Source organism: Artibeus jamaicensis, unplaced genomic scaffold, assembly GCF_021234435.1.
Source record: "Artibeus jamaicensis isolate MK-2021 breed Jamaican fruit bat unplaced genomic scaffold, CSHL_Jam_final contig_1028, whole genome shotgun sequence".
Classification (NCBI taxonomy): Eukaryota; Metazoa; Chordata; class Mammalia; order Chiroptera; family Phyllostomidae; genus Artibeus; species Artibeus jamaicensis.
The window spans coordinates 7,635,220-7,649,189 of NW_026521201.1; the positions used below are offsets into that span (position 1 = coordinate 7,635,220).

At 36.7% G+C, this 13,970-nt stretch overlaps 1 protein-coding gene across 5 annotated transcripts in view; it reads right to left on the reverse strand.

Annotated features, from left to right (window-relative positions):
* DCP1B (decapping mRNA 1B) overlaps positions 1 to 13,540 on the reverse strand; it is a 77,965-nt gene extending 64,425 nt beyond the window's left edge. For 2 of the 5 annotated variants that reach the window (XM_037148602.2, XM_053662792.1), the window contains exons 1-3: positions 13,375 to 13,540; positions 7,761 to 7,801; positions 3,546 to 3,673 (exon numbers count right to left, since the gene is read on the reverse strand). In XM_037148602.2, the coding sequence (XP_037004497.2) occupies positions 3,546 to 3,673; positions 7,761 to 7,801; positions 13,375 to 13,524 (319 nt within the window). In that variant the 5' untranslated portion in view covers positions 13,525 to 13,540. Of the gene's footprint in view, positions 1 to 3,545; positions 3,674 to 7,760; positions 7,802 to 11,471; positions 12,534 to 12,988; positions 13,187 to 13,374 lie in introns of those variants that run through there. The other 3 variants (XM_037148606.2, XM_037148605.2, XM_037148604.2) reach the window with 3 other exon arrangements.
* Positions 13,541 to 13,970: the final 430 nt, after the last annotated feature.

Sequence of the window (13,970 nt, forward strand, 5' to 3'; positions counted from 1 at the left end):
AAGATAAGAACTGCCTGTAACTATCATTTTCATTATTTATAGCAGTTTTCCCCATATCTTACATATTAATAAAGTATTTAAATTGTATTTTTTTAATACAAAACTACCCAATATGATAAATTCACTTTAACACTGAGGAGAAGTTTTCTAAAACAGCTTTGATTTAAAATATTTTGATTTTGACTTTTCTAATTTGCTCTTAAGCTCCAGACTTATGTCTTCAATAAAATCAAGCAGCTCAAAATATCATTCTAATCCTGTAAGCACAGACAATCATATTCAACCTGATGGCCTAGCTCTGAAATCTACCTGCCTTTGCTGGCTGTGACTTAACTCTTATGATATATTTGGGAAAATGCGTTTCTAGAATATGTTTCCATATACCAAAATCTTATTTAGTTGGGACATGGAAAATATAATAAAAGGTTACTGAAAGACAATAATATGAAAGAAGTGGTCAAATTCAGCTTTTTGTTACATTAGTTTTTATTTTATATTCTCTAATAACTGCGATACAATAGATTGTCAACTTTAAAAAAAACTTGCTTTTTATACTTTGGAGTGTACACTAAAAAGATTAAGCATTTCTGAACAAGTAAAGCTTGCTCAAACACATCAGTCATGTGTTAGCACTTTCACCGCTTGGGCCTGGGCTTCTGAAGTTAGGCTTTCTCAGTTCAAATGCTGTTTCCACCTCCACGTAGTCATAAGCCAAGGTAAAGTATGTAATCCCTTTAACCTCAGTTTCCTCACTTATAAAACAAAAATAATCATCTTTATGACAAAAAGTTATGAGAATTAAATAAGCCACATGAAGCCTTGACATAGTGCCCGGCAGACAGTAAATGCTCAGTAAATATTTGTTGAAAAAATAAATGAATTTCTGTTCAACTTCTAACAGCTATCTTAGTTACTTTTAAATGCTATACAAGCCAAATCCTATTATGACCAAGTTTAAAAACTATACATTCTTTACTGTTAATAAAATCATCTATTTTGTGTTCAGTCAAAATTCAAAGTTATTTATTAAACATCTTTTTATTAAGAAAAGAGAGACTGAGGTTTTTGCTCCTTTATTTTTATTCTTCTAAATTCATCCAATTCAAGACAGAGATAGGTATCTCCTTAGGTACTACTTTTTTTTAAACCTAGTGAATCTAAAAACTCCATGAGAAAATTTCCCACACACCTGTATCAATGCCTAGAGAGATTCTTCACTATACAGATTTTGAGGGGTAGAATCTTAAAAAAAACCAGACCTCCATGAAGTTGGGTTCATTGTCCAAATGATAATGAATGAATCTATAGTTATCAGAGAACATGTAAACCATCTATAATTATTATATAAAGTGTTTGAATTGTTTAAAAACATTTGGGAGGTTTCTGAGACTCTGAGAGCACCTTGCTACTCTATAGAGCCTTTTGTGAATTTCTGATATCAGAGACTGAAAAGGCTTTTACAAATAAACTAAACTAAAACCAAATAACTATAGCTAAAAAGTTCATCAGTAGCAGATATCAAGGGAGAAGAAAGCAAAACAAACCAGAAAGATAAATGGATCCATTCCCTTCCATTCTTTGTTGTTCAACTAATTTCTTTTCTTTCTTATAAAAATTCATTAGAAACATTTTAATATGCACCCCAAAGGCTGCCTTCAATTTGTACTCATGTTAATAGTGGAGAGAGCAGTATGTGTGGTACGGAAAAAGCAATAAAACAGGAATCAGAATTTGTGTGTGTCTGTCAGGTCTGTCATCTCACTGGACCTCACTCTGCTCTTCTGCAAATGGTAATGAAAATGGCTACCTCACAAAGTTGTGACTGTAAAGTATGGTAAAATAAATGAAAATGACTAGGACATTGCCATTCAACAGAAATATAAGGTGAACCATAAATGTGAGCCATGTGTAATTTTAAATCAAAAAATAAAAAGCAGATAAAATTAATTTTTAAAACATTTCATTTAACTCAACATATTTAAAATATCATTTCAACAGGTAAATCAATGTGAAATTATTGAGATTTTTAACACTTTTTTGCACTGTCTTTGAAAATCAGTGTGTGTTTTACACCCACAGCACAGCTTTATGCAGATGAAGCCACATTTCAGGTGCTCAATACCACATGCAGCTGAACAGCATTGGTCTAGAACCATGCTGAGGTGTGTTTATTAGATCCAAATAGTACTTCCTACCAGATAAATCCTATGGGACTATCTATACTAACTAGACCAAGTATTTATCCAAAATAAGAGCTACCAAAAATGATTACTATAAGTCACTAATATCCATTTATTTTGTACTTATTTATGTGACTATTTTGTTTATTAGGATTTGAATTATTTATTAATTTGACATAAAAGAAAGTAACAACTAACATCACTATAAGCATATAAGCAATTCAAGCTATAAGCTGCAAATGACAAAACTACATCTTCCAGCAAAAAAACAGGAGTAGAAACAAAATATTTCTCTATTTTTTTTGCCCACAGGACCTACTATTAGTAAGCCATGGTACAATTTTAACAGCTTTCATTGTTTTCTCATAAAAATTCAACCACAGTCTCTAAATAATAGGATGACCACCTATCATGATAACTTAATTATTGTGAATATAAGTAAATATAGCATTAAAGGATACTTTAAAACAACTCATTAGGGTTAAAACATTAAATATCTTTCACTATTACATTCACTATTAAATTACACTGAATAGTATGTTATAGGCCAATTCTTGTGTCTTGAGCTCAAAGAGCAGGATGGAAAATGAATGGAAAACTTTAACTGCAAGGTCTTTTTGAAAGTTATCCACAAAGCACAGAGCATGTGTGTGCACCAGTGCATGTTGATGCCCTTGCGGTCTGCATATTTTCCATTGGTTTTTTTCTGGGCTGTCCAATAGCTCAACACAAGTGATCAGAAAAGATACAAGAATAGAACAGAGATAGAATATTGGATGGGTGACTGCTACCTCATTTCAAATCTAACAAGGACTAATTTAGTTACCTAATATAACTTCAACATTACAAAGTGTTATGAAATTCTCAATGGCCAAAATTCTTTGGGCTTTGATTTTTCACTTACTGTGCATTCAAAAGATGGCAATTCTAGAACATCGTTCTTTCCCCCAAACATATCATCAGAAGGCTCAGTCAGAAGTGACACACACTCAAAAAGTGCCACCAGCTGAATCATTAATTCTATGCCCTACAGTACCACCTACGTGTCCTGCAGTCTCCTGACCAAAAACTCCTCATCCAGCCCTGATCAGCCTAAGTTAGAACCTCCCATGGGCTCACACTACAAAGTGGTCCCACTACAGAAGACAGGGTTTGAATACTCACATCATCATATTCACATGGCTTTCATTTTAACTTTCTCAAGGAAAGCCATTCCCTCAATTAGGCATGCATTTCCCAAGCTAACCAGGGCTGACCCCTAGAATCACTGATGCTAACACAAAGACAAAGACATACTACTGTACAATTTTAAACACCTAGCAAACTGCTGAAGTAAAACTACACAATTTATTAAGAAAGACTTACATCTGGCATTTCTGTAGAGAAGGAAAGGGTCCTGAAGCTGGAAATCCAGGTCTTTAGTAATGGGTTCTGTCCTGTTTTCCATGCTCAGCCTATTCATAATGGTGAACCCATGCTTTGGAGAAGCAGACCTAAGAATCACAAGGGATGAGAGGATATCAAAATATGAGCTGTTCATTATAGTACACTTTTAGTATAACTGCTTTCAAATGTGTCTTCAACCTACATTTGAGTGTGCATTCAACGTTTTTGTACGTATCTATACCTTTGTGCAAGCAAACTGCACGCGTATAAAGCAATGATTCTTTGCTAGGAGCTAATAGCACTATTAATGTATGTAACATATGCAGCATGACTGTAATAACAGATGCTTTGGTAAAATCAAATCCTACATATTTAACTATGTGTGTGCCTGTATCTTGTTTCCCTACCTAGATTGTAAATTCCTTTAAGGAAGAGATGGTAATTACTATTTTAAACACTACATGATTTTTAATACAGAGTGTACATCACAGTTACATAAAAAGAATTTTCACAGAAAATCCTGGTGTTGGTCTGAAATGAAAAGCTGTGAAACTTATTAAAGAAATGGTGCAACTCTGGGCAATGATCTGCTGAGGAAATACAATATATTAAAATTTATATAATTCAACACAAAAGCAGATATTTTGTTTTCTTTAATATAAAGCAAACAGCTTTGTAAACTACTATAGTTTTTCTCCATAAAAATGTGGCACTTAATGACATTTTTACTTTTCATTTTATTCAGTAAACCTTCAGTGCCTACTCTCTGTCAGGCAGAAAGAAACCAAATTATACAGAGTATAAAGTTTAATAACTACATCTGCATTTGTCTACTCTTGTGTGACACCTATATAGCAATTCGACTATGCAGCCTCTGGTGACAAAAGAAACCCCATGTGTTTACATATTGAAAGTAAAAGTAGAATATGTTTATTTCCATTAAACTAGGGTGCCTAGGTAATACACCCACAGAAGTGTTATGAGCAATAGGAAGAAAAGGTGCTTATATCTTAGTTTGATATAAACTTGATATCTGATTTGATGCTGATAAAGGAGTAAAATACAGCTACATTATCACGTAGAGAACTTCCTTTTGAGCCTTTCAATTTTAAAATTGATGGAAGGCAGTCCTTGTCTAATTCATTTTGCAGAGAGGTAAAGGGGTAGGCATATAATCAAAACCAGAGGTAATCATAATAATCATTTCAACTTAAATTCTGAGGAAGAATGAAAATTGACTTCCAAAGATCTCTGACAGAGTCCTATAGAAGCAGCAAGTTCAGAAATCACCAGTGGGTTCTCTATGAACTCTATTACAAAAAGGAATACATGTAAGGAAATGAAGAATAAAAAATTTTTTAATAGGATTAGATGTTTTTACCCAGAATCGGAATTTGATTCTTCAAGTATTTCATTAACACAACAGGGTCTCAGCTCTCTAACAGTGTGGGTACAGAGCAAAATATACCACTGGCAGGTCCGTGACTTGTGCCCCAAACTCCCTTTTGACCTGTCATTCTCTACGGAGGAAAGAACTCAACATGCTAGAATCTGGCTTTGGGGTAGAAGGTCTGGGGGAAGATGGAGGAGGTAGGAGGGGTTTCCTATTGGTGAGAAAAAGGTTAAGAAATAGGGAAAAATTTGTTTCTCAGTTTAATGGTTTGTTTAACTGACAGCTCTACTAGGAATGCAAAGTAAATTAAGTACTTGAAAATACAAAGCTACATTTGATTTGGGTACATGGGAAAAAAAAGTAAGCCAACTTAAAATTAAAATCCCTAAAATAAATCATTAATGCATATTAATATATCTTTCCTTTTACTTCTCAAAAGAATAGTACTTGTTTTAAGAACTGAATGAGACCACATATTGTATGCCTGGCACACAGTCGAGTTCTACTGTTTGCTTTTCTTTTCATACTTCAGAATTTTCAAGAGTAGTCCCTATTGAATAAGCTCACTCTGATGCTTCTGGAATGTTTTGGAAAACAATGTAAACTAATATAGCTAATGACTCTTGGGTCCTCCCATCTTTTTGAAATGGAACAAACCGACCTCCTCCTTACCTGCTCTGATGGCCTCTCCCATCCAGTCCTGTCTTCCCACTCTCACTGCTGCTTCCCCTACACACAAACTCACACCAGTCCTACGCTGTGCCCACACTGGCCTCTGTATTGTTCTAGCTCTGCTTGTATCTTTATGGCTGACTCTTCTCTGTACCCTTGTTGGCTCTAAAACTAGCCATTAGCCTTCCTCAGTTTCCTCTTTACTCTCTCCTTCAAAGAACATATTTTCTCTCACAGTTTCACTCTGCTATCACTCCAAATCATTAAATAAACTAAAATTTACGCTCAAATCAGATTCTTGACTCCCTATTTTTATGTTCCACCAATGTCTGTCATTCTCTCAAGTCTTCCACTTCAAAATCTTAATGTTATTTTTAAAATGTCACCATTCCCTCTGTACATGCAATATTTCAATAAATCCTTTCCATTTCAACTTCTGTTATGGTCCACACCCTCATCTCATGTCCACCGCAAGCACCTTCTGAATGTTCTTCTGTAACTCTGATTTCTTCTACAACCAACGCATGCTCATAATGCTGACACACTGACCTTCCCCACACGTTCTGTTGTAATTCTATTACTCCCCTGTTCATAAACCTTCAATGACTCCATATTGCTAGGAAAATAAACTTCAAAATCCTTGTCTGACACTCCAGCCCAGCAAAATTGATTTACCCTCACTGTCAACTTCTAATATAATGTAACTCTCTGTCGATGTAAATCCTCTGCACCAGTCATTTCCCTTACTGTCCCCTATCGCTATCGGTTCCATGCCTCTGCTTACACCATTCCTGCAAGACTGCCCTTCCTGCTCCTCTATGCGAGTTAAGTTCTATCTTTATACCTGAGACTGACTCAGTATTCACCCCTCCATGACGCCTTCCACAACCTCAGAGGCCCATTCATTGCTTATAACCTATCAACTGGCACTCAGAGTTAGCTCTGCCTGCATTATGGTTTATCTTTAAATGTCAGTGTATATATATACTGTATGTGTGTATATTTTCTACCTCCCCAGTAAAAGTGTTAGCCCTGGAAGAGTTTGTATGAAGCCTCTGTATTTATCTTTGCACCCCTGCATGATGGTGATGGACTTTAGCCAACATTTTTATGCAAATAAAATGTTTAGCTATTAAGACAATATACATACTACATGTCTGTGTGCATGTGACATTAATGATATCGATATAAATGATAACAATATAAATTACTAATGGCATGAGCTTATTATTAAATGTATTAATAATTAAAATAATACATTAAATCTATCCTGACACATATTATATTAACTAAATAATGGAATACTCAGACATCTTTAATTTTGGATCATGCTTCTTTAAAATAGTCAAGGGTTGTGGGGGAGACATCAATAAAACCCTTCTGAGTTTGGAATATTTAGACAAACACATATGATCCAATTATCTGTGGAATCTAAAGAACAATATAAACAAACAAACAGAACAGAAACCAGCTCATAAATTCAGAAGACAGATGGATGGCCACCAGCGGGCAGGGGGATTGAGGAACTGGGTGAAAAAGATGAAGGGGTTACCAAGTACAAATTGGGAGTTACAAAATAGTCATGGGGATGTTAAGTACAGCATAGGGAATATGGTGAATAATACTGTAATAACTATGTATGGTGCCGGGTGGGTGATAAAAATATTGGGGGAATACTTTGTAAATTACGTGATTATGCATGCGACCACTATGCTGTATACCTGAAACTAATATAAAATAATATTGAATATAAACTAACTGAAAAATAAAATTTTAAAAGATAAATTAATATCTGGAACCTTGTCTAAATAATTGATTAAATAATCTAATATCCTTAATAGTGTACTTCTAGCTCCTTGCCAATACATTACATTCAAGAACTTTGTACCATTCATTTGAATAAAATGATAAATACTTAATACTACTTTTGAAAAAACACAAAGATTTAAGTTTAACTATACTGATTCTGAAAGTAGTATACCTCACACTATCCTAGGTGACATTATTTAGTATTCCTTTATGTTAACTAAAAACTTCAAACTAACATTCATTTCTTTTACTTCTTTTAGAAATAATAGTACAATTAAAGAGTGACTGTCAGTTTCTTTATAAAAGTAAAATACTATTACCTTGTGTAAACAAATAAGGTTCCTTCCACATCAGTCTTCTCCTAGAATATAAAAACACAAGCAAAACATGTTTATTCTCTTCATTAATAATGAACATTCACAGAGGTTAAAGAACATAAACTTCTTACAGAATTGGAGTTCTACCCAGTTTCACATAGGGCCAAATCTAAGCCACATCTGCTCTAAGAGAGGTTACTCTTAGGGAAAGCAGAAAAGCAGGCTCTTGCCTGACTTTGGCTCTGCTGCTCCATCAGCAGGAAGCAGTCATTCTCCTTTTGTCACTTACAAAATAAACCATCATTATCTCTTTACCAAATGTGGAGATAACAACACACCATGGATCTCATTAGAAAGAGATTATAAGAAGTGTTTTGCCTTTTCCTCTGCCCTCTGAACTGGGCACATAGCACGCTGCAAGAATCACTGGGGACTGCATCTCATTACCCTTCTCTTTATTTTCTGGGTTCATTTTCTCTTGCTATATATACCCCATCGCCTAAGAGTGCAGGTGATCTGCCAATAACTCCACTCTGACTACTACACTGAAGACAGCAATGATGTCATAATTTTCAGACAATTAATCAACTACTGGATGGAATATTTAGAATTAAGTTCTGATTTTTGAAATAAAATTAGACAGAAAGAAACATTACCAAGTTAGAACTCAGGAAATCTGCTTGAGAAAAACTGGGAAAAGTGGTAAAATTAAAATGATAAACTATCATTTTAGTTCCTTTAGAAAGGCTTTTTTCTAACTTAACAAAGACAGGACCCCAGGCTCTGATAAAAATGTTCATTGGTGCACTGCATTCTAAAAATATTTAAGTATCCATATGTTTGATTAGCTCATAATCAGACTATTATTATTCAGAATTTAAAATGTACTTTGCTGTTTAATGATTTAATTTCGGCATTCTATTTAACTTCATAGTATTTTACTATTAATATCATTACCAAAATCATTCAAGGTTTAAGTAAGTACTCAGTATGCCCAAAAAATACACTCTTTAAAAATAAAGGCATAATATTAAAATAATTTTAAAAGGCACACACACAAAAAATGGAAGCATAATCCTTTCACAAACTAATTTCAGCAATTTTCTTAGTCACTGTGGTTCAGTGGGTCTCACAGTTCAGTGGATCCTCATCAGCAGTATCACCTAAGAATCTGTTGCAAATGCTCAGGTCCTTTCCCAGACCTACTGACTCAGAAACTCTGGGGCTGATGCCCAGTAGATTCTTTTACTAAGACACCCTGGTGATTCTGATGCTGCTGCTTAATAACATGATCTCTGCCCGCAGAACTCTATTAGAAGTCATAAAAACAAAATCCACTATGGTCCAAATTATGAGCAAATAGCTTGTTAAGAGTAAATTACTGAGTAGCAAGATTTTTAATCATTATTATAGAATATGCATTAAAAATAAAGAATTTATAATAGTTAAAACAATTTTAGCTAGTCTTTTCTCTGATATAAACACACTGGTAAGAAAGTTAGGGACTTCATTCTTAAAATGGATTTACTATGAAGTCTGCATAAGTCACTTTAACGTACTATGAAAAAAATCCTTATTTTTCAAATGTGCCCATTTGCCACTGTGCTTTGAAAACTACCAAAATAATATATATATATATATACAGAAACATTATATTTCTCTTTGTAAACATGATTAATTCCTGTCTGTGGAGAAATCTATAACCTGGGTGCAGTTCAAGAATTACTTAAACCACCACAGTATCAGTCACTGAGAAAATGGCCACTACAGCACAATAAATACTACCCACACAGTGGAAGGATTTGTGGGCATCCCTCAAGTTTAACTAGTAGAGTTAAGGTACTTACTAGTCCACAGAGCCTTTAGAAATAAATTTGTAAAAACTAAATATTTGGTATTATTTATTACATTTGTAGGAAACTGAACATAAGGTGACAGAAATAGGATTTATAACTTGCATGCATTGTCAGAATCACTTGCTACATGGCTAAAACACTTTCCTGTCTTCCAGAATTTGACCTTGGACTGTTTCATCTCAGAGACCCAAATCAGCCTATTTACATGTATCAGTGTAAAAACAAAGCTAATGGCTTTTGACTTGTTTCCTTTCTTTCTTTATGAAGTAGTAATAGAAATTACCTTTTAAGAAAAAAAGACTTTATGCCCAATTTTAACTTTGAAAAATCCAGAATCAGAAATGTATGAAGTATGTTTCTCCTGAAATTCTCCTCTAACTCATAATAAGCATTTCTTAAAAATTAGATTTTTATATAGCATTGCACACAAAGAGCATGAGTTTGCTCATGGAAAAGAACTGTTTCAGAGATTATAATACTGGACCTGTAGTGGAGCTGTTGTCAGCTCATATTGGGCTAAGTATTATTTTATGCCTCAGTTTCTCCACTGCAAAGAGATAACCAGCCTACAACACTCAGATCTTTAATGACAAAACATGTTTTTTTTTTTGGTCTATCAGAGCTGACACAGCTCAAACTCATGCGTTTTTCTGGTCCCTCCACAGTTATCCTAGGTAACCATTTTTTTTTTTTTTTCATTCTAGGCAAAGCCCAGAGTTGGGAGAATGGGAAATAGTTAAGATGAGACTTTATTAGATCCTTCTTAGGACTTCTAAGTAAAGAGGACTTTTATTTTAAAACATTAGTTCATAGTTATGGTGGATTTTAGCTTCAATTTAAAAAATATATTTTACTTATTTATTTTTAGAGAGAGGGGAAGGAAAGGAGAAAGAGTGGGAGATAAATATGTGTGTGGTTATCTCTCTATGTGCCCCCTACTGGGGACCTGGCCTGCAGACCAGGCATGTGCCCTGACTGGGAATCGAACTGGTGACCCTTTGCTTCACAGGCCTGTGCTCAATCCACTGAGCTAAACCAGCCAGGGCTTAGCTTTAATTTTAGAGGTAAAATTGAATGGTTTAATATTATACTTTACTATAAAAAGTGCTAAAAAATTAAGCAGTTCAAAATTTAAAATACAGTGAAATATAGTAGTGCCACTTTGCACATTATTGGGACTCATAACACTATCTGAACCCTGACACAACTCAAAGCAATCTATACCTTACTATGTTATCTTGAAATGATGGAAAAGGTCATTTACCTCCTAAATCTGTCTTTCTTAGTCATGTATATAGCACCCAAGTCACCTATATTTCAACAAATATCAAATGCTTTGGCCTCATATCCAGAAATTGTGATTACAGAGCTCAGAAAACCAGTAGCTAGCCGCTAAGGTAGTTTCTCAAGCTCAGCCCTTTTGTAGGATTTTTAGCATCCCTGGCCTCTCTCCCCTAGACACCAATAATACCACTCTCTCAATGAGACAACCAAAAATTTTCTGCAGACAGTCAAATCAACTCATTGAAAACTACTGCTCCTGGGGCTGAGAGGAAGAAATAAGATCAGGGCTATAATCTTCTACTCATGGGTACACTTTAAGGGAGTGGTCTTTCCTGGCAGTGGGAAATAGGTCTAGTTCTAAAATTCCTCAGTCATGGCACAATCTCTTTAATCCTTCCTCAAAACAGCTCACTTCCAGGCCACTCTTCCTACCTAATTCCTCCTGCTCTGACTGCCTGGTCATTCTTCACCTATTTTCACTGAACAACTCCCTTCCTTTTACACCCCACCTTCCTTGTTGCATATGCTTTCTCCTCCATTCTCAAGAATGTTCTTATGAATTTATTAGGCTTACATTCAAAAGGCTCCCATGCAGAAGGCCTAAGTGATGGCTCATGGAGACAATGGTGATAATTTGTTTACCCCTAGCAACCGCTCTGCATCTAAACTGGGTCTCTCTCTCTTTTCTTCTGGCTAATACAGCCTTGAAGATTAGTCCTTTTGAAAGAATGACCTTTTACTGAATGAATTATGGCCTGTCTGAAGGTAACAAGTCCAGGAAGCAGAAAAACAATCCTGTAAATAATGCATTGTGACACTTGACTTTTCACAGAGGCTTTAGTATAAGCACTTCACTGGGTATCTAATAAACCTCTATAACTATTTTAACAGGTATCTGTCCCAAAAGATTCTAGGAAACAATTGTTATTCAAGAGGAATGCTATCCTACATGTTTCAGGATTTTCCAGACTATAATCCTGGTCGTCCTTTATAGAACTATACACCCCTGATCCTTATCTGTACTACTGAATTGCCTTGGCAGAACTGACATTATGCATTTGGGATTTTTCTACAGAGCAGTATAATAGCTATATGTAGAATGTTTGCCTTTTAAGTTACCATTGATGAAACTGTCCTATGTTGCTTGGGTGGCAAATTACTCTGAAAACTGGGGAGAAATAACCCCTCCTTATCAAGTGGGTTACTTCCTATTACAGAATTATGAATATTGAATAGCTCTCCCCTAACCCCCTTTTTCTTTTTTGCTTGGCTAGTTGGAGAGCAGCCCTAAGCCCATGTCAGTACCTTTCCTAACAGTTGATGAAAAAATTATTTTCTTTCCCATTTTATGATCTTTTATCTTTTTTTGTTAGTCACTTATAGGTGAGTAAATAGTCTATATAAATGAATGTGGGTGATTAAAAAAATAAATGAATTTGTTAATATAGATGTTTTATTGCTTAAATTTTGATGTTTGATACCTTCTTCGAGAATGTTTTAAAAAAAACCTTCTGAAATCCATTCATCCACGATTAGTGCTTTTTATTGTTTTGCCACTTACTTAGAAGTAATGGATGAATGGTAATACAATTGACAGATTAATATTATTTGGACAAAAATCACTAGGAGGTAAAGAGGAAAAAAAATCCATCTCTCTACATTCAAAATCCACTTGTAGCCTGCAGGAGGGCTCACGCATCTTAACGCTCCTACCCCATTCGAATTGTGAGAAAAACTACATCTAATTCCGTTGCTATCTCTTGGGGCTCTGCTTGACAACGGCTCCCAAATGAATTCAAATATTAAAACTCATTTTTGGTCTTGGTCGGCTATGGTGTATTAATCTTTCTGAGAGAGCCAGCCTCCTTCTAAGTGTTAGACTGAGTCCCATTTAATATTTTATTCCCTGATGTTCGCTCTTTCCTTGGTGCGTTCCCTGAGTTGGCAACTTCAGCTTTCTCCCTGCTACCAAGGTTTGGTTTCTCTTCAATCTCATCTGAGGTTCCAGAACCAAAACCAGAACTCTCCTCCCGTACTCATTTCCTACCCGCCCCTTGCCCCACACCCCGCGCCTGCCCCCTCTACCGCCACCGTTTTCCGTAACAGATTCCGCTTTGCATTCTCCGAGTACTTCAGTCTTCCGGCCTCAAGGCACCAGGTCCTCCCTTTCTTTCAATTCTCAGGGTCCCGTCCTGGATCTGTCCGGTCTCCCAACGTGGCGTATTGCAGGTATTTAAGTCTTGCCCCAGTTTCAGATGGTTTCAGATATCGGCCTCCCTCTCCCCCAAGCCCCAGAGCTCAAGGGCGCAATCCCCCCCCCCCCCCCACACACACAACTTCGGCCTGGAGCCTCGAGACACCTCCATCCTCCACAGTGTTTCGTTCCCTCCCCCTCCCCGTGGGGGGGTGTGGCGCCTGGGTGTGAGGACCCGTCGCCATCCCCGCCTGTTTGCACTGCCTGTCCCATCCGCACGCACCCACTCCTTGGCCCGATGGCCGAAAGTGTACAGAGCCACCTGGCTGGCCACGTCTACGATGCGGTTGATATAGGGGTCGTGGCGCTGTAGAGCCGCCAGGCTGATATCGCGCCCTTTCCCTACCGGGTCGCCCGCTGCTACCGCCGCCATCTTCCCGCCCTCCCCAACGGCAACACAAGCCCTCGGCAGCCACTCCAATAGATCGCAGAACGCCTTGCCACCTTGGGACAACCAGCCTTGGCGTCCTTCCTCCAGCCATCTCCGCCCTCTTCTTCCCTGACCGCACAAGTCATGATTAATCGATGGTCCTGTTCCCTCTAGCTGATGATCGTTGCCCCTGGCAACTGCAAGCCTGAGCCAGCTGTTTGACACCCCTGTCCCCAACCCCCACCCTCCCAAGACTTAAGTGAGCCTTTAAGCTGCGGGCAATTGGATGTTATCTCTTGGATGTGTTCAAAGCCTTGGCGTGCCTTTCCTTTGGCGCTCAGTGAGGAAACCTACAATAATAAGCCTCAAGCATTAAAGAATTGAAGAGAAAAAAAATGTGATTTCTGTCTGCACAAGCACCCAGTGCTTCTCAAAGTGTAGTTCTGGAA